Source organism: Pezoporus occidentalis, unplaced genomic scaffold (assembly GCF_034315485.1).
Source record: "Pezoporus occidentalis ecotype Australia unplaced genomic scaffold, CSIRO_AGI_Poc_V1 ctg204, whole genome shotgun sequence".
Lineage (NCBI taxonomy): Eukaryota > Metazoa > Chordata > Aves > Psittaciformes > Psittacidae > Pezoporus > Pezoporus occidentalis.
The window spans coordinates 306,868-333,627 of record NW_026913900.1 but is presented as its reverse complement, the minus strand read 5'-3'; the positions used below and the strand labels follow the sequence as shown (position 1 = coordinate 333,627).

The window sequence follows — 26,760 nt, the reverse complement described above, 5'->3', positions numbered from 1 at the left end:
GCCCCAAGTGCCACTGTTGCTGCCATAGTGCTTAATTGCTCTTACACAGCAATGTCTGTCACAGGTCGGTAAAGGCATTTCTGCATTTTAATAGGTTCTTCCACAAAGAATAAAGGAGGAGCAATCAGAAGAAGAGGGTGCAGATCCAACCAGTGATAAGGAGATATATATTCACAGCCTCTAACAACAAGGCATTTCAAAATCCTAAAGAGATTTTATCCTCTATTTTTCAGCTGGCTTTGGTATGATTCCAGAAAAGCTCTACACTTAATGCCCTGCAGGACGTACTGAACTTTGGGCTGCACATCTCATCATTCAGCAGAGATACGCTCTAGCAGTCTGGCACCAGCATTCCCACCTGTTTTGTCAGTAAAGCATCATTCTCCCCCATTTTATTCTTTAAAATGCCAGAGCATACTACCCTGCAAGACATTAAGAACAGAAATATAGCAACAAAACTAAAAGAAGCGCCATCATGTAAAACTGAACTGGTAAGAAAACTGCATACAACCTCCACAGCCTTTTTTTGATTTATTATTAGGATGCAGTGACAGAGGTTGCTCTTTACAGGAGGTCTTGGCAAGTGCTTTTTTGTCAACACCAATTAAAAATGCGCAGAATAATTGGGAGTGAGATGCAGAGATGACAGCCCAAACAGAAATTCTTGAAAATGCTTGGTGACCCTGACTTCTCTGAAGACCTGTTTCATGAAAATGTTCCACTTTGATGGGAAGAGACTATGATTCACAGAGCCACTTTGCAAAGGCCACACAAAAATCGATGTTTGGGAGCTCTTACTCACTGTGCATTTACTGTGAACCCCTTAATGCCCATAGTCTGCTGTACATACTGTGGATATTCTGCTGCTAAAGCCAGGGTATTTCAGCATCTAAACTGTAATAAAAACCAGACAGTGCAGACAGTGGCGCAAGGAGGTTTGTGACAGTTTCTGGCACCACAACATGAGTCTGTTACACCGCTCAATATTTTCTTTCTTTTCCTTCCCTTTAAGCTAACATCCTTTTCCTGTGCCTGAGGGAGAAGGCAGTTGATAAAAGCTGAGTTCCTGTTCACAGATAAGTTTAGAAGGCAGGCAAGCTCAGAAGTTCCTTGAATAAACTATATTCCTACCACCTCTTTTTCCCCCCTCTGTCAGAGACGCTTGAGCCCCACACAGGAACCAGACTCACATTGTTCAATAGCCACGGACGTTTCCACAGTAGCTGGGAGGGTCAAAAGCTTTTTCCGCCCTTTGTTACTACTTTTTTTTTTTTTCCTTTCCTTCTTCCAACTTTCCAGTTAAAGAATATTGCTGGGGCATTCCTGAATTAATCCCGGCTGAGCTTCAGAGAAGAGAACAAGAGACAGGTGTAACCAGGTGGGAAAAATCCCACCATGCTAGTGAAGCTTCTGATCATCTGTAATACAATAGGATTGGCAAAGCTGGTTAAGCACGCAGACCATCATGGGTATCATGATGGTTCAGTGCACAGCTCACAGCCACAAATTCATGAGACCTCTGCATACCCCCAGAGGACTCCTCTGTCACACGAGGAAGAAGGTTCCTGGGAGGCAGAAGGGCTCAGGGAGAATACTCAAGATTACTCTTCAAGTGTGATCTCCTCGCATCAGGAAGAGAGAGAGGACTTTGAAGCTGTGAGCCCACAGTCCCGAAATGGGTGAGTACCCCAATATGGGTCTGTCTTCCACATAATAATAGCACAATCCTGTCTAATACTGTATATATGCTGTTGATAAAGGACCATTTTCAATAGAAGTTTCTCATTAAAATATGTTAGATTTTAGAGATCAGTCTAACTCGAATAGGATGGGTGTAAATGTTTTAACTGAAACTGAAAGCTGAACTGGCTGAGAGGATGATACCACAGATGGGACAGCTTTTTGCCTAGTCCAAAACAACAGCAGAATGGGGTTAGGGGTCTGGACCCACCTGGCCGATGTGAAGCCTTCTGTTTCTGTTGTAGCACCAGAAAACAAACTTGCTATTTCTGGCAACGTGAAACTAGAAGCAATTGATTTACTGACTTTTCCTGATCACAAACTAATGATGATTATTTTTGCTGATCACAGCAATCTCTGCCCGTCATTGGAACATGCTTGGCTGCAGACTTGGGCCTTGGTAATGGAGAGGAAAACAGAATGGCAGGACATTAGCAAAATAAAAATAGTGAAGGGTAAATATAACAAAGTAAAGAATAATAAATAAGCATGAAAAATACTACAAATCCAACCTCCCACCCTAAAGGTTTTCGTGATAGTGAAATGCTTCCCAGAGTAATGTATGGCCAAAAAGTAGCCATCCTGAGTGGAAAAGGCATCTACTTCTCTAGCAAGGTTTACAAACACTCAGATTTTTTAAGTTTTACAGGGCATGTAAGTAGGTCTCTAAATGTTTAAAACAGATGAAAACCAAACAGGACAGTGAATGAATCTTTTATAGCCCTATTTGGGAGAGCTGAAAGAGCAGCACAGTGAGTACTGTTCACAGGTCAGCACTTTAGCATGCCCTGGTATTTTTCGCTTTAAATGCTCTTGAGAAGAAGTAAAAGGGGAGATGTGAAGAGCCTGTAAAACCTTGCTCATGTCATGCTTCCCTTTCATGCAAACCAAAGTATACAGTCTTGTTTCTAATCTCATCTACACACAAAATTGAGGCCTCCCTCCTGCATATAGCTTGGCGAGTGTGTTAAAACCCTGATGTCCTTCATACTACATCTTCCCACAAGAGGTTCCACTTAAACTTGAGAAGAAACTTCTCAGTGAGGGTGACGGAGCACTGGAACAGGCTGCCCAGGGAGGTTGTGGAGTCTCCTTCCCTGGAGACATTCAAAACCCGCCTGGACACATTCCTGTGTAACATTATCTAGGTGTTCCTGCTCCGGCAGGGGGATTGGACTAGATGATCTTTCGAGGTCCCTTCCAATCTCTAGCATACTGTGATACTGTAAATCTGTACTGCTCACCACTAACCAGAAGTCATTTTCTAAAGCCTGTGAGTGTTGACTTCCAGCTTCCTGATGGGTAGTGTTCGATAATGACATGCACTGTTAATTCACCAATTCTTGGTTAATGCATTTCAGAAACTGGCAGAGGAATGAAAACAAAGCCTAAGTGGTACTCTGGACTTCCATGTTACACTGCAAGGTGGTAATCATTTGACTGCTGATTGAAATGGCGAAAGCATTCTGAAAACTATAAGTACTATGAAAAATTAAATAGTGTAAAAAGGTGCCTGTACAGGTCAGTAAGATGCTGAAACAGATTGTCCTAATAGGGATTTCTTTCTTTGCTACGTAAACTTGTCCAGCCCCAGCTATTACTCATCCTAATTTCCTCCCCCAAAATACTTCCTCCTTTTATGGAAATAGTTTCATAGTGAGTCAAAGTGTAATGTTCTTCCCAATTATAAAGCTATGTTGATGACTAGAGGCAGTCAAAATCTTGCCTGGCAGTAGCTTCATAAATAATAAATTAATAAAAAGAGACAGCACAGCTCCCCTTGTAACTGCACTCCAAATTCTAAAAGGCATTGCAATTGGTTGAAGCAAGCTACTTTCAGAGCCTGAAGTCCTCAAGTGCATGTGAGGTGCTCATGGCTGGAGCACTCTGCTAAGCACAGATGAGAAGTTGTTGTGAATCTGGTATTTCCTCCTTCCACAAGTGTGACACATGCCCTGGGAAAAAAAAAAAAAAATTAAAAAAATCAATGAACTGGGCTTATATCTCTAAAAGAGGAGAGCAAGAAGAAAAGCATCAGGAGTTAATAAGGAATTAAGAGCCAGAAGGAGATAAAGACATGCCATAAAAAAGCCTGAAGTGGTGGCAAATTATTTTCTGCAAAAGCTCTCCCACTTCTAGTTTGTCTTTCAAATGAGAAAATACTTTATTTTCAGAGCTAGGGAAAAAAAAACAACCCCAAAACAAAGTCAATGGTAACTTTGTTTCTGAGACAAAATTTAGACTTCCATAATTTTCTAACAAAAATCATATGGGATGTGGGTTTTTTCAACCTCTTGCTATTTTCCCTATGTATTAGGAATAATTGTTACAAAATATTCTTAGGTGTTTTTTTTTTTTACATTTAGAGTATTATTTTTCTTACTGCAGTTATTTGAATAATTGAGGCCATTGTGAATAATATATCCAAGGTACTTAGAATCCTCTGGTTTCTGTTTCAACATGTAAGGTGAAATGACTCATTAGATCCCAGTGAAGTGCTTGGATATATTACTTTACTAATGAATTCCTCTCAGAATAAGATTATTCTAATAAGAGTTTTAAAATAAGAAAACCAGTAAGATCACTGGCCTTGGGGTGACTTTTATTAAAAGGAAAAAAAAAAGTGTGGATACTAATTCTTTTGTTTCAACTGTTCTTTAGAGGAAGAACTAGGTAACAGTTTAGTATCTCAGCTGCTGCTTGTATCTGAGCTAAAAGGAGCTCTGCATTCAGAATGCACAAGTGTTTGTTTATTCACAAAATAAAAACCATCAAAAGAGGTCAAGTTTTCCAAAGGAAATCATCTTTTTTTCTTTGCTATCAAGCAGCTGTGCCTCATATGAGCTGATCAGTTGGACTTTATATGTTTTATCCTGTGGCTGAGATAAATGGATCCATGTGTATCCAAACTTTCAGAAGAATTAAAAAGGGAAATGAAAGCACAAGTATATGAAGAGATCTGGACTGTGAAATTGCTGGACTATATTACCATTGGAAGACAAAGAGTAAGAACAGTAACAATTGGTTCTGGGCTTCATAAATACTCAATGCATAATACCCAAAATAGATAATAAATACATTTTTAGTCTTCATTTCCCATATAAAACAGATGCCTAATGCAGAACATCATAGGAATGCTCTGTTGTTATTGGTGCCTTTCCTGTGTGTGGATACAGGCAGCTAAAATGAGGCTTGAAAAGCTGCCTGGGACATGACCAGATATGTGGAAGTTCTAAAAGTGACCCAGTAAATATGAAATCAGAGTTTGCACTAGGTCATCATTTACTCCAATCCTTACCACTAGGGGTAACAGATTCAACTGCTGTCTGATTAAGTCATATTGAAAGGAATAATAAATATGCCAAGGAGATATGACACCATTATTGCCATGTTGACTGATGCTATGTGGATGACATACCTAATAGCTTCATCCTAAACTGACAACCCACCTTGGAGATTTTTTTTTCCTTAGAGCTGCTTCCATCAAATACTTGGTAATGACACATGCATGAGCAAGGCATGGTGCTGAGCAGATGCTGAAGGAAGAATACATGTAAGCATACAGCTGCTGTGTGCCATCGCTTGGGCTGTGTAATTCAGACATGGGCAGATAGAACCAGACAGCTCCATGCAGCTGTATGGGGGCCAAGATCATCCAGCCTTTGAAAGGAAAGGTTCCTTGGCCCTGGGAATAGCAAGTCATCTTCTCTGTACCCTTCCTATGAACTCCCCTCTGTTGACCAGAGATCCACAGAAAGACCTTTTCTATAATTACACTCAGAAGGGCCTGTTTCCTCTCCCTACAGATTATTTCTCAAATCAAGTGATGCACTGAAACACCATTAGTGGACCACTGTAGCCCAAACTGAGCAGAGTTTAACCTAATCCATGTGCCTGCAACGCCACGAACAGCTGGGCTGACAAATCAGATTGCATGCACTCAGTGCCCAGAAAAAAAAGGGCAAATGAAGAATCTAAAAGTGCAATCCCATCACATGCTAACTCTGACAGCAAAGCCCAAAGCTTCCCATAACCTCAGTTGGCGCGACCTGTCTGTCAAGTAACACTGTAAACCAGATCACTTGAGCATTCCAGGTTAAAAATAATCTTGTCAAAAAGCAGTGGTTATTTTTAACTTCCCCCCCCTCAGTAACCACACTGACAGAGCTGGGCCCAAACAGATGGCTCACCCAGCAATGGACTGTGCCGATGAAATGGGAAGGAGCAGAGCAACTAAGGCTTGTTTCCCCATCTATAACAAAGTTTCACAGAACTTCTCTGTCTTTTGAAAAGTGTAATCACTGCTGAGTAAACCCTGTTTTGGATTTGCCCTCCAGCTGGGTAGGTGGTTTAGTTTTCCTTCTTTCTCTTTAATCCAAAGAAGCACACTCAGTCTGTCACACATTGGGATTTTTCTTACAATTTCGGTATGTTTGTAAAAAAAAAAAAAAAAAAAGGAAAAAAACACCCAAACCCCTCCCCAAATCCCGCCACTTGAACTGTAAATAGAAAAGGCAGAAATATCCAGTATAAGTAAACCTTAATTGCATTAACATCTTTTAAGGCTTGGACATAGGATTCTGGAAGCCACCCTTGATTAGAGGAAGATCTTCCTGTGTCAGCCAGGTGTTCTGTTATCTCACTGAAACACACCTCTTCCTCTCATTTGGAATTGATACAGCTACAAAGGAGCAGGTCTCTTTTTGTGATTACTCAGGGTGTCAAAACACAGAACAACTAACCTCTGAAGTGTAGCAGAAAAAACCCAAATCAGTCTTATTCTAAGGAAGTCAGAACAATGCTCAGTCTTAATACCTTCATTTTTTTCCTACTTTTACAGGAAAATATCCATTGATTTAATTAAGGCAAGTTTCACACTGACTCATCTAATTCTTCAAAACTAGATAGGGACTTTCTTAGGAAACTTATGGGATACTGAAATTACCCCAGAGGGCACAGAACATATGCTTAAAATAAAATAGGTTTGCATAAAATGCAGCTAAATGTGATCTTCAGCCCCTGACATCCTGCAAACTGGTGGCCACTGAGTGCTCAACAATAGCTTTCGCAGTACCAAGTACATTAACAGAAGCAATGGTTTTGAATCAAAGTTAGACACTTAGCTGCTTTCAGGACTTTAGGAAATTCACTGATATTGACTCTTGTTGAGCTGCACAGCTGCAGGTAGAATGGTTCTCTATTAGCATGTTTGATGCAAATCACACAGCTTCATTGAAAGGAATTATAGAACCCTCTGGGCCCAAAGGATTATTTTACAGCTCATTAGTGCAAACTGTAGCAATTAATTCTTTCCCCATATAGCAAGGGATCTTGTTTCAGCATAGCCACAGAACTACCATCAGCACTACTGGCACATGGATCCAATGCCTTCCTACTTGTGTGAGTCAATACCTCTTGAATCAGTCATCTGCGACTAAGCCTGAGTAGAACTACATTCATGCCCAAAACACAATCAGGGCAAACCTTGGTGCACATTGTCTGCACCCTGAGTGCATGCTGGTGGGGAAGCTTATCTTCCATGCCATTTTTGACCTGCTGGCATCAGCACAGTAGGTGGCCACTGGCTGTGATTCCTGCTTGAAGACAAGGTCCGACAAAGGAGTAAGTGCGCTACACCAGGGATGAACTTCAGTCTGCAGGAAGCAAAAGATTAAATCAAAGCATAAGCTGCCCTCTGTAAGGTCTATAGAGCTTCTGCTGTGGGGAGCAATATCTAAATGAGGTAACGGCTGTGGATGCTTTGTGAAGAGGAAAAGCCTCTTGCATTTATTTCTCTACAGTAGCTGGTACAACAGTTGGATTTGGCCCAAAACCAGGTTCCAGCCAAGCCTGCTTTCTCTTGAGCTCCTGCTCCCAGTGAGGACCCAGGTTCAGGACTGGGTTTTCAGAAAGCCTTCGCTTCACTAATTTTTTAGGACATTTTGCAGGATAAGTCCCTGCTGGTAACAGACTAACTGGCACTATTGTTGGAATAGAAGTGGCACTGAACCAGCATTACTCAAGGATCTGGAAGACTTCCAGCACTGTATTGAAATCCACATTTCAAACTACCACTGGAACTCTTTTCAGCCCAGCTTGTCAAAGTGCAAATCAATCAGTCTGGTTAAACCCCTGTGAAAAGCAGGTCAGTTTGGGTGATGAGTCGCAGGAAGATCCCAGACCCTGCCTGAGCAGGAGCTCTACTCATCCTTAAGGGAAAGAAAATAAATATGATAAATACAAGAGTTTCTGCTGTTTAATTGCAATACAGGGCTGCTGGCTGCTTAGCAAGAGCTGCAGAATTCACTGACTGACCACCAGCAATCACTCACCGTCTGCTAATTAAAAACCCAATGGCACACTGTTCCCTGAGAGAGCCAGCACCTTCTTCAACAGCTGAACACCTCCTGCATTCCACAATGAATAAAAAGATACTACTGTTTTAAAACTGACACATACAATCCTGGTTTAGATTAATTTATATGCAGTATTTTACCTGTTTCACTGAAGATGCTTTTTCTTGTCAGTGAGAATTTTACATGGTGGGAAAAACAGAACATAGATTATTCCTCAGTTAAAGCCTCATTCTTTTTTTCTGCTTCAACTGATATAAACCAGGAGTCATTCTGTACAAATCAATGGAAAATCACTCATTTAAGTTAGTAGAACATAGTCCTCTACTGTCATCTTGTAGCATGTTTAAGCAGCAATAATTGCTTATCAGGTGCTTTTTGTGCTGTATGGAAAAGTGCTATGGACTTGGAAAAGTTTTGCATGGTCAGTGGTGCACATGCACAGGAATGGCTGGACAGGACTTTTCAAAGTAATTATAGAAACTGGTTTCCCTGAGAATAGAAACATGAGGAAACTGATGTGAAGGACAACTCAGTTGCACAAGTACAGCCAAAGGAATAACAAAGCTTATGGAAAAACAATGTCCTGAAGGTTTTATTCAGGCAAGAATTCCACTGACCTAGGAAGCGTCTAAAATTATGCACTGCAGTGTCAATCATGAGAACATGTAACTAAGACACATAAAGTATGTAAGTACCTAATCTGAGCTGGGGGCATTACTCACGCTCACCCTCAGGATGCAATTGTTAGTGTACCAGTGTATGTAAAAAAACCCCAAACTATCTCATATTCATCTGAGCAGAGAGATAATTACTGCAAGATCAGCCATCTTGCTGTACCTCCTGGTTCTGTGGGTTTGTTTTGCTATAAAGTGGCCTGGCTAAATCCTAGAATCAGACATAGAACTGTCTGCATTTTGCTATGTTTTAGTAAAAGCATAAGTATTATAAAATAAGAGAAAAAAAAATCATTTTATGATGAGTTTTTTGTTTAAAGATCTTAAAGGTTCAAACAAAAGGAGATTGAGCTAACCTAAATTTGCTGAATCTTATTTAAATACAGAGTGCTTTTTCATCAGATGTGTTTTAACCTCAGACAGAAGAATATGTTTGCCTCAAAATATGGCAGAAGTGGATAGATGCATGTGAGGACTCTATTGAAAAAGTTGATTAGAATATAGCCTTGGAAAAACTCCATGTAGGCTAGCAAATAAAATTATTCAGATACTTTTTTTCATTTGCTTGGAATGTAAACTAGGAAAAGCAACGGAACAAATGAAACATCTGTAGCCCTAAATTTGCTATGGTTCCCTCAAGTGTTGCTCTAGCTTGCAAGTATTGTGATAAACTTTACCATTCACCAGACTGGAAAGAAAGCCCTTTTGCTCTCCTCACACGAGCAATTTCTTTCTACTCCTCTCTCTCCTTGGCAGCAGAAGCTTGAATCCAAAGGAAACTGTATTAAAGAGAATAAAAGCAGAGTGTGTTAAGTTGGTTATATATTCAGTGAATGAAACGACATAATTACAAAGAGGGGGAAAAGAACACACAAGCAGAACACAAAGCTGCTATGTTCCAGAAACCAGCTGAATAAAGAAAGTGCTATTTGTGAAAGAGCAGCTCTTTGAAACTTCATAGACTTGTTCAGAGCCCACTGGTGCCAGCAGAAGAGCTCCCGCTCACCTTACTGAACTTTAGATCAAGCCTTTCTCTGTTTTTAGAGTGTTTCACTTAACATTAAAGAAGGATATATTTTTCCTCGAGGTTCATACAGTTCAGGAATATTTTTAGTTACAGATAGTGAAGTTTCTTTAAAGGAAACAATTGACAAGATGTGCAAAAAATATTGCAATAAAAGTTTCATCTTTGGGCGCATGTATCTATATTGCAGCTCATTACAGATGGGAAAGATAGACCTTATTTACCTAACTGATGAAAGAATAAATCTTTATAAGCATCATGGAACTCAAAACCCCTACAGGTTTCTGTGATTAAAACCTAAGCATGAAATTATACAGCACTTCAGCTCCACAAATAAGCTTTTAAGATCAACTGAGAGAGAAATAGTGAGCAAAACGGAGATAAAGAAATGCAACCACTATTAAAGGAAGATTTTATTGAGCGTCCATCAAATTCCCCCTTTTTCATGCTATTCATCCTGCATAGTGCTAATTACTGTCCAAAGTAGGCATCAAGTTGGGGTCAGCCATTGATTCAATTTCTGAAATAAACCCTTTCTTACAAGTGGGAAGCCCACCAGATATCTCCAACACATTAACAGGTTTTGAAAAGGAATCCTTGTATTTTCTATTACACGTGTGTGCACATTTACATGTGCAATATAGTGAAAGTACTCACCATCACATGATGCCATATTCTTGCTCACCCACGTGTTGATGCATGTAAGCATTTTGTTTAGATTTGTATGGCTTGCATGACTCAAAGGACTTGTTTGGGAGCTCTGTATGGTGGCAAAAACAAATCAGTCCAGATAATGATTCATGGGGCGTGGACTGTTTTCATTGGGAAAGAACAAAACACTAAAAGCCAGAGAATCCTATTTTAAAAGGAGGTTTCCACACTGAATGCAGTCTCCTGCCTGGATCTGGCAGGCATCCCAGGAACAGACCCAAGATACTGCAACTAGTGACAATGCCAGCAACCTCCAGCAGCAGCACTCTTTATTTCCCCAGAAAGCAGAGATGATTTGAGGGGGGGAAAGCCCCTCCCAGCTATGGCTTGCTCAGCATGAGAAGGGACAGACCAAATACAAGCACAAATCAGGCCTCTGATTCAGTTATTCATTTTATACCAACCACTGAAAAGTGATGCAGCCCTATAAAGGCCGGTGGACTTGTACACACCTCGGAGGCAGATGTCAGCCAGAGCATGTGTGTTGGTCTGCTGGCTGTAACTGAATCACCCAGTGATGCAAAGCAGAGTGTTTGACCCTTAAAGAGTAATGATTTCATAAAAAATTGAGTATTTGACTTGTGGTTCAGCCCCATAGGAAACAAGACTCCCATTGGTAACAGGCACAAAATTTCCCCTAGAAACTCGCAAAGGCCTTAAAACTACAGCTCATCAAAAAAGCTGTAGTTCTGGCTTAAAATCACAACAAAGGCTGCAGCAGCCTGCTTTCCTGTTCAGCTTTCCCAGCACCACAGCTTTTGCCAGATTCCTGTCCCTGCTTCTCAGAGGTGAAGAGTCTTGTTTGTGTGAGTATTCCCTGAAACCGCGATCACATTCTCCTTAAAAAACGGGGGAGCAAAACATGCTGTCTATGGCCCTGCTAGCCCAGGCTGTCTGCCCTTTCCCCCCTGATGTTTCCAGCTTCCTTGCAGCTTCTTCCCCTTCTTCTGGCCACTCAGCTGCTGGGACTGCAGCTTCTGCTTTTGTGTGGGACTCAGTTCCCCATTGTTTCTGCAACTTTCTGAGGGGCAAAATTTTCCATATATGCTGATTATCAAAGATCTGGTTCCTGCATTCCCATGTAAAAATATACTGCCTGAAGTTCAGCTGTTCCCATAATAGTTGTTACTCCTCACTTCCTATAACTTCTGACTCTGGATTTTAACCATCAAACTTCAACCAACAGTACACACTTACATGTACTTTTAACTCTTGAAAAGGAAGAGGCTCCCCTACACTCTGGGATTAATAGACACCTACATAATTCTGACTTGGAAAATTTACCACACTGGTAAAAACTCACTTGTCCTGGTTAGAAGCATAAAGCTAAAACCCCAGAAAACACCTCATTTTTCCAACATAATTTTCTTGCAGGTGATGGCAGAAATCATTTCAAAGCTAGTCTAATTAATAAAAATCCAATCAATTACTATATTACCTTGAAGAATTCAGATTTAGGAAGACATTGATTATTAACGGAGTTTATGTTGGATTAAGTTTTCAGAAGCAGTCTGCCTCAACCTGATGAGTCAGTCATTAGGCATCTGAAATGGCAACACACGGAGAAAGGCAATTTGACATTTAAAGTGACATTAACCTGCAGGTTATCATGGGTTGGAAATTTCTCTTGCTAAATGAAAGGCCTGGAAATGGAACTAATGCATCAAAGTTCAAACAATCAACCCTTCTTAACAAACTCAGATAAAAATCCCAAGTGAAAACAAATGAGCTGGGAGGGGAGGCAGAAGCTAGCAAGCATTTTCCACTTTCCTAATCATCCAGCTGAAAAAAATAACAATAAAACAAATATAAGGCCTTTCTGCATCTCATTGTTCCTTGGCACTGTTACAAGAAGCGACTTAAAAAGACCTACTTCACGCTCCTTTCTCATGTCTTTTTTCCACTAGGAACTGGTGCTCCTTCATGCAGTCCCGGCTGGTAACATACATAGAAGCCTGCATGAAGGAGAAGTACATTGTCAACTCCCAACAGCCCTGTCCAAATGGAGCACCAGACTGTCAGAAGATAATGTAAGTATCCTAAATAAAACCACTGAAGAAAAATGGAATTTTCTCTTAAGTATATAGATAATATTTTCAAAAGTATTAAATGACACATTTTAAAAAGAAGTAACGCATCAACTCAGTTTAATACCAAACTGACACAGGGTATGGTTTATGCACCTAAGGTGATCAGGCATTTAAGCAACCAGGGAGAACAACTGTCTTTGCAAGCCACCAAGTACAGGACTAAAAGGTGATTAAGTGATTTTTTTTCAAATCTTCCCACATGTTTATTCAGAAAAAAAACATAGCTTTTTCATGATTTTCAGGTCATAATACACAGACACACCTTAAAAAGGTCTCAGCCTGTGACCACCAGTGAGACCATTTACATGACAGGAGGTAGAGATGTATGATTGCCCAAGTACCTACTCTTCTCTCAGCAGGACTGGCTGCCCAAAGAGTACTGGTGAAGGCCCATAGTGTACCATAAGGCACCAGAACTGGCACATTTTTAAAGCTGAGAGACACTGACTTCCAACAGACTTCTGAAATGAAATAATATGTAATACTCGCCTACATGCATTTGTAGTTACTTGATTGCAAAAATGCTTTTGTTATTTAATACAATTCATTTCTCTTTCTCTGAATGAAAGAAGAAAGTTTCATGACTATTTCTAGTTGAGTTTATAACAAAGCTATCTTCCTTGGGACCAGTGACATTTTGTAATATTTGTTTAAAAAGAAAACTTTCTCTACAACACAACAGAACATTACAAAAGTTCAAGCCCAGTCCAAATTCGATTGCAAAGAACTACCACAATAAATATTAGAGTTGCTTTTCTGCTAGCTACATAATTTTGCCATCTGTGACATTTTTCAGACTTGTGACAGATCAGTGCCAACATGTTTGGAAAAAAATGTCTGCCGAAGAACAATAAAGCCTGAGGCAGACCACTGGAGCCCCGTTTGCTGAATAGCAGTTATATTATGTGTGCAAGTAAGAATGTGCACGCACTGCCTGTTGTAATCCTGAAAAACAACCTTATGTAGGGGAAAAAAATATTGCTGTGGACTTCCCCAATGTTTTCCTAAGCAGCAGTGATAAATTTTATGTCAAATTTCTTAACTCTGTTCTGCATTAGTCATCTAGGACACACTTGGCAGCAGCCTGCTGCTACAGTCAGTGAATTTACCCTGAGTGATGCTAGCTGAAAATGACTTGCAATCTAATGCCCAGACCCTTAATCCCCAGGTACAGGACAGCTCTGAAGCCAGTCTATCAAGTGAAACAGAAGGTTTTGAAGTCTTTGCAGTGGAAATGCTGCCCTGGATTTATTGGCAAGGCGTGTGAACAGCATGGTAAGGAAAGCTAGAGAACAAGTGCGAGAAGCAATGACTAAATGTGAGTCACAGTGGCAAGAAATGTTAGCTATTTGGTTTTGGTTTTTTGGGGTGTTTTTGAGAATCAATGCCTTATTTTCTTTGGGCTGCTCTGCCCCAAATCACTGATACCTTGAAACAAGTAGTTGTAATTAGCTGCAATTAGAAGCTAATAGCATTAGCAATTTACTCTTCTCTTAGCAGCACCTTTGTAATCTTTACACGTAGAGAGAGGCATTCATTTGTGGGGGGGGTGGGCAGGGGTGCCTGTCAGATGTACAAGTCCATCTAGGAATGCCTAATTCCAGGTAGAAACTGGTGACATCAGAAAGCAGCTCTAGGATGTGAAATACCCCCACGGTCAGTTTGCAGGATGAAGTCATCTGGCTGGGGAAACCACAGTGCATCCAAGTTCAAACAAGGTAGGCAGCATTCACTCTCCAGCCTGCCTTGCTGCCTCCTTTCTGCTTACCCTGGCTGCACAGATACCAGCTCCTGGGATGGGGAGCAGCTCTACAACACAAGAACAGAGTCCAAACCGTTATTTCCATGGAAGCTCTAGCACTAGCCTTTTTACATAATAAATTACTACAACTGTTTGCACTGTTGAATAATGATGTATACAGCTGCTAATTAAAAGAGAAGCAAGACCGTTTGGTTTAGAAAATGGAGTGCTTCATGGCCCTGGCAGAATTTAGCAAATTATACTCCAAAAATGGAAAGAGCATTTAAAGGGATTAAAAGTAATTCCCTCCAGCAATTAAAGCAACAACAACAAAAAAGGCAAACATCTGTGTGAAAGTTTTCACACAATCTATGTCTAACCCACCTGCAAACTCCACAGATAAAATGGGAGTGCCTGCTTTTATCTCTGTAGGTTTAGCTTTCCTTCACAGACAGCTTTTATTTGTACAGACCCCAGCCTGACCTCCATTTATGATGTTGGAAAAATATTACCCAATGCAATACTTCCAGTTTAGTCTCTCCTTTGTTACACTCACTGAACAAAATCAGCTGCTCCATCTTTATCTCCTCATTTGTTCAGCATCACTCACTGTAGCTGGTGCCACCAGAATGTTCAGGTAACCGGAAAAGCACAGCATCTATTTGCCATAGACTTCTTAAGAGCAACAACTTGGCATGAGTTTAAAAACCCTCTATCTTATTACCATTTATGCAATGTTGTACACCGGTGTTGTACTGCAAGCAAACTCCCCAGACAAGATGCTCTTTCCTTAAGAAACCTGCAACACAGAAGCCTAGCTCTATATCAGTTACACTACACATGAAATTGCCCTGCATTGCCTTGCTAAACTGTAGTAGTTTCTGCATCTAAAATATTTTCACAGGTTTATTCCATCTCAATTGCAGATCCTAATTTTATTCTGGTGCCAGGAAATCAACCTGAAGAACAGCAAGAAGAGGAGTTCCCAAACCACAGTATGTGCTTCAAGTTACTTTGCTTGCCACTTTTTTACCTCTCAGTCACTGATCAGGAAAAGAGATGTATTTTTTAGTTGCAATTTTAATATGATAAACTATGAACAGTATTTCTAATGAAAGCATTATTTGGGAAAGCTTTGACACAATTATATTTTTGGGCATAAATAAGGGCTTTTGCTGTAACACTACACTGATGCTCTTGAAAAAGCATCCAAAAGTTTCAACATTGTATGCTGGGTGCTCATCACTGATAATACCTAGTGAGAATGCCAGCTGGTATAGAGCGTGAAACCTTCTAATGGCATGGATGTTTAACCCCTTGCTCTGTGAAGCAGGTTCACAGGAAAGCACACCATGCTCAGTAGTCTAACAGGTCAACAATCTATTCAAAATGCTATTTGAGCTTTGAGATTATTATTATAAGGTACCGTCAATTTATATGCCAGGCATTGGAATACTCCTACCAATCTAAGTATCCAAGAAGGACCTTTCCTTCTGTCTGGGAAATGGTGTGGTCTGCAGTGCTATTAAGTATCTTCTAGCAAATTATCTTTAGGGTAGCATTGCACCTCTGAAAAAGACTTCTGTACATTACTCTCTCAGCACTGTGTGAATGAGCAGCTGCTTTACACAAGTTTATAAAACATTAAAGGTAAAGGGTAACCATGGTGGGTAAGCTGCCCCCAGATTGGCACAGCTGGAATATACCATTTTTCTGCAACTCTCAGTGTACACTTTGAAATCTAAATTAGCAGTTATTTATTTAAAATAACATCAGTTACAGGGCCTCTCAGTAAGAGTCAGCTATGACACTTATATCCTATGCTTCTGATTCCTTAGTGGAACACCTCAATTACTCTTTCATCCTCTCCTTTTATCCTGGGTTGTTAAACTTTGCTATCCTTTCAGTCAACGCTTGAAAGGAGTTATTACTCCACACATTTTTATGGCATGGGGATATTTTTAATGAAGAGCATTTTACTACCATCATGGCTAGAGTGGCTTAAGTTCTCCCATTGATATTTAAATAAATTAGGTTTTCACACCTGTTGGGGAAAAAAAAATTTTGCAAAGATATCACAAGTTAAAGTGCTATAAATCAACAACCCCTAAAGGTCAGTGTAAGTTTTCAGAGCGGAAAGTACACAGGTGTTCTCAGAGGTCTTGTAGGAATACCTGTCCTGTCACCCGGTCACTGCACTCGGTTGCATGACTTTGTTTTTTTAATCTTGTGATTAGTGCCAACATCAGTGGATTCAAGAGGAATGTTGGAAGTCATTCAAAATCATGAGGCTTTACTGGATGATCTTCAAAGTGATATTCATCAAGCAGTCAGCAACTTAGGTGATTTACAGAGAATATTTGAAAACAACGGTACAAGCATGGTGTTAGAAGTGAACCAGAGCAATTCAGGTGAGAGGTCTGACGCAGCCTGCCAGTAGCCCCTGTAAAGGCACACAGATTGGAAAGAAAACTTGAAAACCAAACTACCCTGATATTCCTTGGTCTGCTCGTTGCTTCTAAAAAGAGGGAAAAAAAAAAATAAAAGGTGCAATCCCCATACAAATGAATGAAATAAATTCGATAATGAAACGGGAAATGAGATAAAAGGTAGATTCCTTCGCACTTCCCTGGATTTCAGAATACACCTTAATAAAGACAGAATACACAGAATAAAGACATTGCTTATACTTAAAATCAGCTAGCTTACTGTTCTGCTTCTGTGGCTTCTTTTATGGGGATGCAGAGTTTACAGTTGGGTTTTGTTCTGTTTTCATACTCATGCTGTGTGGAATATCAGACTAGTGTATGTAAAAAAAATGTAACATTCAACCCTTCACTGGACCATTATTCCTGCTGTATACTGGAGTGGGGAAAAAAGAGCCAATGGGACCTATGAATATGAGCCACTGGCTTGCAGAAACATTTTCTAATGATGCAGGCTATTGTCATCAGTCAATTTCAAGGCACTCAAGTTTGAACATTCAAGTCAGAAATCCAGCCTTATTGTAATTCACACCTAGTACAGATGCTTCACAGATTTTTCAAGTTACTTAGTCCTCACCTGGAATATTCAGCTGTTAAGATGCTGGATAACTTTGTGAAGCAGTGCCTTGTAGAAAGCATCAGAAAAAGAACAACATTATGAGGCAGCCAAATAAGCAAGAGCCTACCACTTACAAAACTGCTTGCCCAGGGGTTTGAAATGCAGTATTTTTATGACTTAAATGGGGCAGCCAATATGTATCTAAGGTATTGTCTGCAGACTCCATGTTTTCATAGTAACCTTGATTTAGAATTAGGCTATTTTTGCAATTATCAGAATTTGGTCAGCAAGATGGCAGTTACTATAGAAAAATACATACCTGAGTTACCCTGGTCAAATTAAGATGTGTTCCAAAAGCAGAATGTAAACTTTACTATTTTTTTTTTGTAACCTGTGTTAACAGATCCACAGGAAAGGCTTCTGCAGCAAGTCTTGTTTCCCCATGTGGAGAATTTTCTAAGGAAACATTTTAACCCAACGTGGGCAAGCTTCAACAGAAGCTTACAGAACCTCTCGAACATGGTAAGAAACCTGTCCCATGATGTTGAAGCCAACAAGAAAAGCATAGAAAGATTCCAAGAGAGCACTGTGCCCAAGAAGGAATTCCAGGAGCTGGGAACTAAGTTTGAATCAAAAGTCCAAGAAAATGTAGTGAAAGTTGATCAGGTGAAAAGAGATATAGAGAGCCATTTGCAAAGGCAGCAGGCTAGTATTCACTATAACCTCACCATGATCAAGGCAGATATGGACACGAAGCTCAAGAAGTTTCACAAGATACAGCAGTCCCAGTTCTTAGCTTTAAACAACAGCATGGAAAGCATGAAACAGGAGCAAAGCAATCTTGAAAATAAATTTGAGACTTTGAAAAAGAATTTAACGGAACTCTCCTCACATCATGGTCCCAAAGACGAAAATACCCAGTTAAGCATCAGACAAATAAATGAGATTCTGACAGGGCATGCAAAGCAGCTTAAAGAACTTTACATGGAGTCAGATGTGGCTTTTCAGAATATTGCAGTTTTAGAGAGGTGGTTTAAGGAGTTAAAAAAAAATATCTCGAAGTATAGGCCAGAAGATGTTATAATAACTTTAACGGAGAAATCAGTTATTATGGAAGAAAACAAAGCAGCCATGGAAAGGCAGATATCAGAGCTCAACTATACTCTCTCAAATCTTCGTGAAAACTATTCAGATCTGCTGAGGTACATGGAGGAATGTAACTGCCAAAGAGTATCTTCCGACACTGATATCCTGGAGGGAGACTTAAATAATATCACTTATTCCCTTGAAGGCACCCAATCAAACTTGAAGGACATGAAGCAGTTAGAGTCAGTGTTCAGAGATCTCTTGAGGAATGAAATTGAGGAGTTCTCCTCAGCTTTTCCATCTATCTATCAGTCCCTCAATCTCCGTCAAGAAGAAAACAGACAACTTCAGTCACAAGTTACGGCTGTTTCAGAAGACATAGGCTTCTTGAAGAAAAAAGATGCAGAAATTCACTGGCACATCAAGTATCTCAACAGTTCTTTTGGCTCCCTTTTGGAAGATGCCATGAGGCATGAAGCAGCACTGGAGGCTTTACTGGGGGAAGAATTTATGGAAGTCTTGTTTGAAGAAGATCCTAGTATCCTAATATCGTCAGTATTTCAGCTGCAAGAATCTCTCAGACATATCTCAGGTAAACTCCAAGAACAAAATGTGACTTTGGAATCACTTATAAAGAGATTTCACCATTTGGAGAGGGGTCAACAAAATAATCATGATGGCCATACATCTTCTAAGCATCCCAAAGAAGAAACACAAACATCCTCTACTCTAGCTGAAGTTAGTAGTCACCACAGCATCCTAGAACATATGGAACCTAACTATGAGGCTGCCAAAGATGACTCATTGGATAGCTCAGCTTCTAATGATATCATGACTCTGAAGAATGATATCAAACACCTGAGCCTGGCAATCAAGAGGCATGAATCCATAAGTGACATGAATCTCTGCTGCAATCATACAATAGCTAATGTAATTGAGCCACTCAACATTTCTGTGGAAGTTCTCTCAGCAGATTTAGCAACCACTAAGCAGAAGCTGGAGGAACATCTGCTGATTTTTAAAAAGCTGTTTGGAAATGATGAAGAATTAGTTGCCTCAAATATAAGTCTGGACGTTACAAAGATTCAGTCAATGCTGACCAGAAGAGTGAGAAAGCAACAGAAAGGTCAAGACAAGCAAAGAGACAAGAAAAAGCCTGAGAAACACAGAGAAAATGCACAAATGATAACTGGAAGAAATACAGTGCAGACAGAACTTTTGGGAAAAGGTGGGCTCTTTTACCTCCTCATGTGCAGGTCTAGCTGTTTTCTGGGCCTTGCTGCAGGCTCCACACACACAGCACATTAGTTGCTAGGCCTGACAGATATCCTGTGGGATGCTGGAGGGAGAAATTCTGACATTATTTACATCCTCCCCTCCATCAATATAAGCCACTTGAGCGAGAACCAAACTGATACACTGCTGCACTTTGAAGTCAATAAAATCACACGCATTATAGCTGCTGGGAAACTGGCCTTGAACTGATTCAACTTTAGATGTTCAGAACACTAAGTTTGTTTGTAGATGCTCATGTTAATGTAGTAGCAGTTTTCTCTTTTGAAGCTGGCGGGAAGTGCTAGGCTTCCTAGTCTTGCTTCTTTTTCCTGTTATTTGAGTCTGGAAGGAGTGTAGTCAAAAAGCTAAAACCTTCCTAATGAGGACAATTACATTAATTCGCACAAGTGGAACAGGGAGGACTGACTAGACAGCACACACTCTTACAGCAAAGCTTTAGAGAAAAGTTTTCAGCTCATACTTCTGACCAGTTCCCTTTTCCTGTAAACATGTGGCCATCAGCACCTGGTAATTACAACCACCAGTCTTAGCACTGGCTTTTACAATTGTAGACCTTGGTATGGACATAAACCATAGAGCAAATATCAGCCCCTTTATGCATCTGTGCTCAAAACCGTAGCTGAGACTGAATAAGCAGAGAAGGTATTTCTAACTCACTCTCTTCTAGGACAGCAAAAAAAAAAAAGTGCTATCCCCTTCCCCTTTACCCTGGATGATCTCAGCCCTGCACTTTTCCAAGACTAGTGGTTCAGGTATTTCCAGGGAACCATTTGATCTAATCCCAGGCACATAGCCACTTCAAGCATTTAGCTTTGCAAAGCAGCATACAAAGATCAGGCTTGACAGGGCTTCAACTTATCTCCCACAACTGCTGCTCCCAGGGAGAGAAGTGCTCACTGCTAAAATCCTGTTCCTCTTTCTTTCACAGACTCATTGGTGGCATTCCATGTGGGATTCTCAGAAGGAAAAGATAAAGAAAAAACTCTGAGGTTTAATGAAACTTACCTCAATTATGGAAACAGCTATTTCCCTGAACATGGCTACTTTAAAGCTCCACATAAAGGTGTCTACCTGTTTGTCATCTCTGTGGAGTTTAGCTCAGGATCAGCATTAGGACAACTTTCCTTTAGCCGTGGCTACAAAAGACCTCTCTCAAGTAACCAGAGGAAAACACCAAATGGGAACACCATGACTACTTTTGCTATGGCAGAAATGGAGAAGGGGGAGAAAGTATGCTTTGAATTGCTGCAGGGCTCTGTAGTGAAACGGAGTCCACCGGGGACAACAATGGGTGGTTTCCTAATATTTAAAACTTGAATAGTGACATTTTGTTTTATTGATATCTTTCCATAGATGCAATGGATCAATTCACTATTGCTTCATCTGTGATGCATTCAATCCTACAGCATGTGTTTAAACATAGCATTACCTTAGATTTGTCTTCATGCTTCTTTTCTGGAAGTGTTTGGCTTTTGATTAGTTGCTTATGAGCAGCAACGGGATTTTCTTTCAAGTGATAAGCTAATGGTTTGAACTCCAAATATATCAGCACAAACATTCCCAAATCCTTCCACTGTGAGAATTTCACCTAAGTAGAAAAAATGTTTTGTGGGATTTTCTTCACTTACAACACAAATAGTTTCTCCTTTCCCCTGGCAAAAGAATATCCTCCCATGGGAAACACCTTCACCACTGGCATGGACAAGATTTTTAGGAAGGACTGTATGTATCAACTCTCATATTTAGAGAGCAGTAGCTCAAAACCAAGAAGCGAGGACAATTTTACCTTTTAGTGCTCTAGGGACCACAAGCAGTCATGGATTGTCTTGGAAACTTCTGCTACTTACTCCAATTCAATGTTTCAATTTGATGTTCTGTGCACAAGAACATTAACAGATGCCCAGCAAACCCAGTAAGATGCACCCTATGCTAGTTTTTGTAAGCAAGAATCTTAGAGATGCCACAGTCTTTTTGCTTCTGGCCTGTGCTGTATGTCAACTACACTGTGAAAATGTAATAGTAATATAACAGTGTTAAGATTGATTACATCTACATGCAGACATTAGGAAAACATCAACACTATTAAAAAACATTGTTGAAAATGCAGTTTGTTTCTAAAGATGATCCTGGAGAAACAGAATTAATTTAGCCCAGAATTCAGCATATAGTAAACAGTTTAAGCCCAAGCAAACAAGTGAATAAAACTAGCAGTAAAAAGGCAAGCTCATTGGTCTGCTGTCATTGTTGACTATAAATTAAATTTATAAATAGAATAAACCAAATAGCAGAATTTCTGAACTGTGGAACTCTTTGAATTTCCAAAATCTCAAGATTATTATGTCTGTGCTTAACTTTTCTTCTGACAAATAAAATCTCCAAAAGGCTTTAATTTTAAAGTTCAGTTATTGTGGTATTTTTCCCTGCCTATCCTAATGCCTTACAAAACAATACTAAACTAACTAATTTTGCCAAAATGAAGTGCATTTAGAAATTCCTGATATTTCTGATGAAAGAGATAAATTCTTATTATATATTTTATGCCCTTTTAAGGTAGCATTTTCTAAAAAAAAATTATCCTGCTATTAAGCGGTTTTCTCCCCACCTACTTGTATTCTGAGCAACACTGAACTACAAAATTATTAAAAACCCCCATAACAGTACCAATACACATTGCACTTAAGACAACAGTTTGACAAGCAGACAGTATGTACCTCTTGAAATAATGCCACAAAGCAGTTTCAGCTACCAACTTGCTGAGAAGACTTATTCTTGATCCTGAAAAATCCAACAAAGAAAATAACTCAAATGATCTCACATCTAGCCAATACTTATTTTCACATGAAATAATGGGCCAAGTCTCCCCATTTATCTAGCACAGAGACACATCTTGCATAGCTCTGTGGCAGGTAGCACAAAGTGCCCGCATGCTCAGTGTCATCTTCTGTCCCCCAGATTGCTCAAATATCTGAGGGAAGGAAGAGAAGAAAAATTTGAAGAGGTGAAATCTCAAAAAGGAAGAAAAGCATCACATTGTGAAATTTGCTTCTTTTAGTACAAAGCTACTGTACTGGGCTATTCCACACATTTTTACCAGAGGTCTTCCAATTATGGACTTCTGTGGTGGCATCGTTCTGCAATGCCAAGCTATGTGCGCTGCTTAGACCAGGGTATCTCGAGGAACACCCCATCTCCAGTGCACACCAATTCTGCAGCTACCAGTTAAGTTTCACAATTAAATACAGACAGGGGACATTGGTATTTAAAATCACTTTGCTTGTTTTCAAAGGTTTGATAGAAAACTTCATCTGGACTGAAAACCATACAGCTACTTGGAAAAGGACATGGTAGGTAGGATAGCAGTTCACCCAGACAGGACTTTTAAAGGTTTGGTATCCTTCTGCTTACCAGAGTTTAATGTTGAATAAGCCAAGCAAGTTCTGAGATAAGCAACTCCAGAGTGAACACAATGTTAATATAAAGATGTTTTCATATTTGTATTCTTCAAATATGTGTTTAAGTTAGCCACCTGCATACACAAAGAAGACGTACTTGACTGGAAGACTCAGTTTTAGACTATGAAGCAAAAATTAATGACATATAATGGATTAAAACATGCTATTGGCTGCATAAAACAGGAAGCCTAACTTCCTTCTCAAGCGCCAAGAGAAAGATGTTTATGCTTACAAGGCTGCGTTTTTTGGTTATTTTTTTTAAATGAATAAATCAGCTTTCTAATAAATTCCAATCTTAACCACCTCTCAGATACAAGCAAACTATTTGACTACTGGTACAAATGTCTTTAAACCCCTCCACAAAAACTTGTTTTGTGGTTTTGGGTTTTTTGGGGGGTGGGGTGGTTGTTTTTCTTTGGCTTTCCCCTCCCCCCCCCCATCTTCATCACCATGACCTGCATTTTTAGGCAACAGACCAGAGGAAACAACATATTAGGACCTAAAGGAAAGAAAAATTTGCCAAAAAAATGGCAAGTGGACAAGGATAATTACCTGACAATTTAAAAAATAGCTATTGCTTGGCTCAGTGGATTAAGAACAGAGGGATTTCAAAACATGAAAAACACACTGAGGTTGACCACAGGCATTAGAAAAAGTGAGTTATCTATAAGAGCAGACAAGTTGCTTCAGTTCGTCTCACAGAAGACCAACTAGTCTAGCACGCCTTACAGCAGCTTCAGCCATGCAACAATACGCATGGAAACACGTACGTTCATTCCAAGATATCCAGAGATATCAATCTGAGCCACATATTAAAAAAAAGGACAAAAAAAACCAACAAAACACTGTGCCTCTTAATGCCTTCACATACTTATTTTGTTATTGAAACTTTTATAACTTTATTGTCAGTATCTTATAGTACTTCACATTATAAAATCAAAGTCTCCTAATGTTTTCTTTGCCATTACTAAGATGATCGCCTTACATTATTCAAAATGCAAGTACCCACTGCATAATAAACAATTTTACTTTCTATAGAACCATCAATACCTGGATTCTGCAGTCAGATTCATCTGAACTCATTTCATATATCCATATCAAGCCAGACTCTGAAGTCCATGGTGGCCAACCCTTCTGAACCAGATTCATGAGGTGGACAACCACAGTAGCTGTCCTCTCGCGACTCAGATTCACAGCTGGTATTGACTTAGCTACCTTAATACCAGCAAGAAAGGCTGAAGTGGTATTCTGGGGAGAGGTGAAGACAAAGCTGCTGAAGCGATTAATGCAATTAATGGAATTAAATCTGATCCTTTATGAAATCAATGATATGTCTGCAATTTATTTAAAAGCTTGTGATTCAGTTCAACTATTCTATATGCTTTTTGGCTTGCGCACAAAATATACACGTGGAGTTTTTAGACATGTCGCTAGATACAGCTGTTTCAGTTCTTACTGATGCAAGCTCACCAGTAACAAATTTTTATAAAAAAGTAAAAAATAATCATACGTAAATAATTTTTATAAAGAGTTAAAAAAATAATCATGCATAAGCAATAACATTTTGATATTTATTATTAGCAGGCAGTAGAACTTACTTTCACTTATTACACACACCGCCCACCTTTCAACAAAATCTTTCTATATTTAGGATACAGCACCATCCTGTGGTCATTTCAAGAAGCAACATTAGGGGGAAAAACCCAACCCTGCTCGTCAAAACGAGACGAGTTTGTTGCCCACAGTATTCTCATGATATCCTCCTGTAAGACTAATATAAAAATCCCAATTTTCAATACAATCACGGTAAGTGTAATCAGTGGAAATACTCCACAAACTACACAACAGCTACAACCATAAGAAAAAGTTTAGTTTGCCAAGATACTAATTGCAAAGAAACCAAATCTTCATGCAGCCTAATTTCCTGGTATTACATATTCAGGCAAAATCAGGTTTGAAAGATACAATCTAGTCTTCCACTGTACTGTCCAGAACTCTACTGCAAGAATTTTAGACATGACTTTACGGGGGGTGAAAAGGTGTTATAATATAGTCATAACAGTTTATATAATGTTCAGATACCAAAACCTTCTAGCTATTCTTACCAAAATTTCTTTAAAGCTAACGTTATTCCTCACCAAAGACAAAAAGAGAATACAAATTGATCTTACTTTTCCCTGATTGCAAACTAAAAGTGAACTCTACAGAAAGTAGTAGCTGATGCATTTCTACAATGAGAAAATAAATTCTGAGATTTTATAGAACTGTGTACTCAGATATCCCCTTGACTGGTCTTCATTTGCTTGAATCATGAAAGAGTGAATTCAGCAGGCTATACAGAAACATCAGCACAACTTTGTAAGCAACAGCAAATGTTTCATCTCAAATCTCTTAAATTTTGGTATCACTGCACAAAAAGAATGTTGTACACAGCAGGAAAATAGTTACAGAATCACCCATTCCTTTTACTCCTTTTCCTTCATGAGCTTAAGGCAAATTGATATGGATAAAACCAACATGTGGTAAACTTGGGTATGTTCAAATAAAAGAATTATACAATTTTTTACTTGCCTTTGGCTTTGCTACAAGATAAAGATCAAGAGAAGGAAACACTGGTTTACTGTTGTGCCCAAATTTAGTCCAAGGAACGTAAGAGCACCAAATAATTCTGAACACTACTGAACAATAAAAGTGATCATTGACAAATTATTCAAAGACGGGGGGGGGGGGATGGACACTGGGGATGGGACCATAAACAAGGTATTAGAAAGAAGGGAATTATTTAGTTACAGTACTATGATTTCAAAGTCATTACATTTTTAAGGCAAAATCTTATAGTAACAAAAACACATTACTAACGTGTACTAAAATAAGGTTATTTACTTAAAAATGATACATTGGACATGATCTGTGTACAGAACAAGCAATTCATGGTAAACTCAATAAGGCACCTTCTAAAGCAGATGCTGTACAAAATACATCAGTGTGTTACATTTTTAGAGGAGTATTCTACACTTCTGGCATATAACACACACAAGAGTGTGACCATTTGCCTTGCTCCACTCTTCTTTCATATTTTATTTACATCTTCTCTAGGTTAACTACAATGTTACTTATTCTTCTTGTATACAATATAATACATTTCATTTGGGGCATGGCATGTTCAGAGCACAAATGTCACTACATGATGTGGGCTTCTATAATTGCATTCAAACAGTAAAATAGTACAAAGCAACAATCACATGAGATTTGTTCAGAAATTAGAAGTAACGTGCAATCCGCTTCGGCTACACCTATCAAGGCTAATACACCATGACTCCATAAAGCACTGTGCCATGCAACACTGCCAGCCATTTTTAGACATCACTCCTATTTGGCATAAAGATCATGGATAAAGGCTTTTGACTTCAGAAGCAATGTCAGGAAAATGAGGAAGTGCTAAATCATTTCAGTATCTGTCAGAAGAGGAGAGTGTCACTTCCCTTTAAAAATATCTGCAATAGCAAAAGAATGCTTTTTAATTTAGTATCTGCTTTTCAAACATT

The 26,760-nt window shown here is 39.4% G+C and overlaps 1 protein-coding gene and 1 long non-coding RNA gene across 4 annotated transcripts; one reads left to right on the top strand and one right to left on the bottom strand.

Annotated features, from left to right (window-relative positions):
* Positions 1 to 1,096: 1,096 nt before the first annotated feature.
* On the top strand, positions 1,097 to 22,053 carry MMRN2 (multimerin 2). 3 transcript variants are annotated; one of them, XM_062618820.1, is made up of 7 exons: positions 1,097 to 1,679; positions 12,413 to 12,535; positions 13,764 to 13,870; positions 15,263 to 15,331; positions 16,574 to 16,747; positions 17,785 to 19,695; positions 20,692 to 22,053. In XM_062618820.1, the coding sequence occupies exons 1-7, from the start codon at positions 1,396 to 1,398 to the stop codon at positions 21,078 to 21,080; spliced, it is 3,057 nt and encodes a 1,018-aa protein (XP_062474804.1). In that variant the 5' UTR covers positions 1,097 to 1,395; the 3' UTR covers positions 21,081 to 22,053. The 3 variants fall into 3 exon arrangements, with proteins under 3 accessions (XP_062474804.1, XP_062474805.1, XP_062474806.1); XM_062618821.1 differs by lacking the exon at positions 16,574 to 16,747; XM_062618822.1 differs by lacking the exons at positions 1,097 to 1,679; positions 12,413 to 12,535 and adding an exon at positions 14,200 to 14,313.
* Positions 6,266 to 8,370, bottom strand: LOC134163702 (uncharacterized). Its single transcript, XR_009964801.1, has 3 exons — positions 8,237 to 8,370; positions 8,073 to 8,147; positions 6,266 to 6,484 (listed from the first exon to the last, which is right to left on the bottom strand). It is a non-coding gene; the product is annotated as an uncharacterized LOC134163702 (long non-coding RNA).
* Positions 22,054 to 26,760: the final 4,707 nt, after the last annotated feature.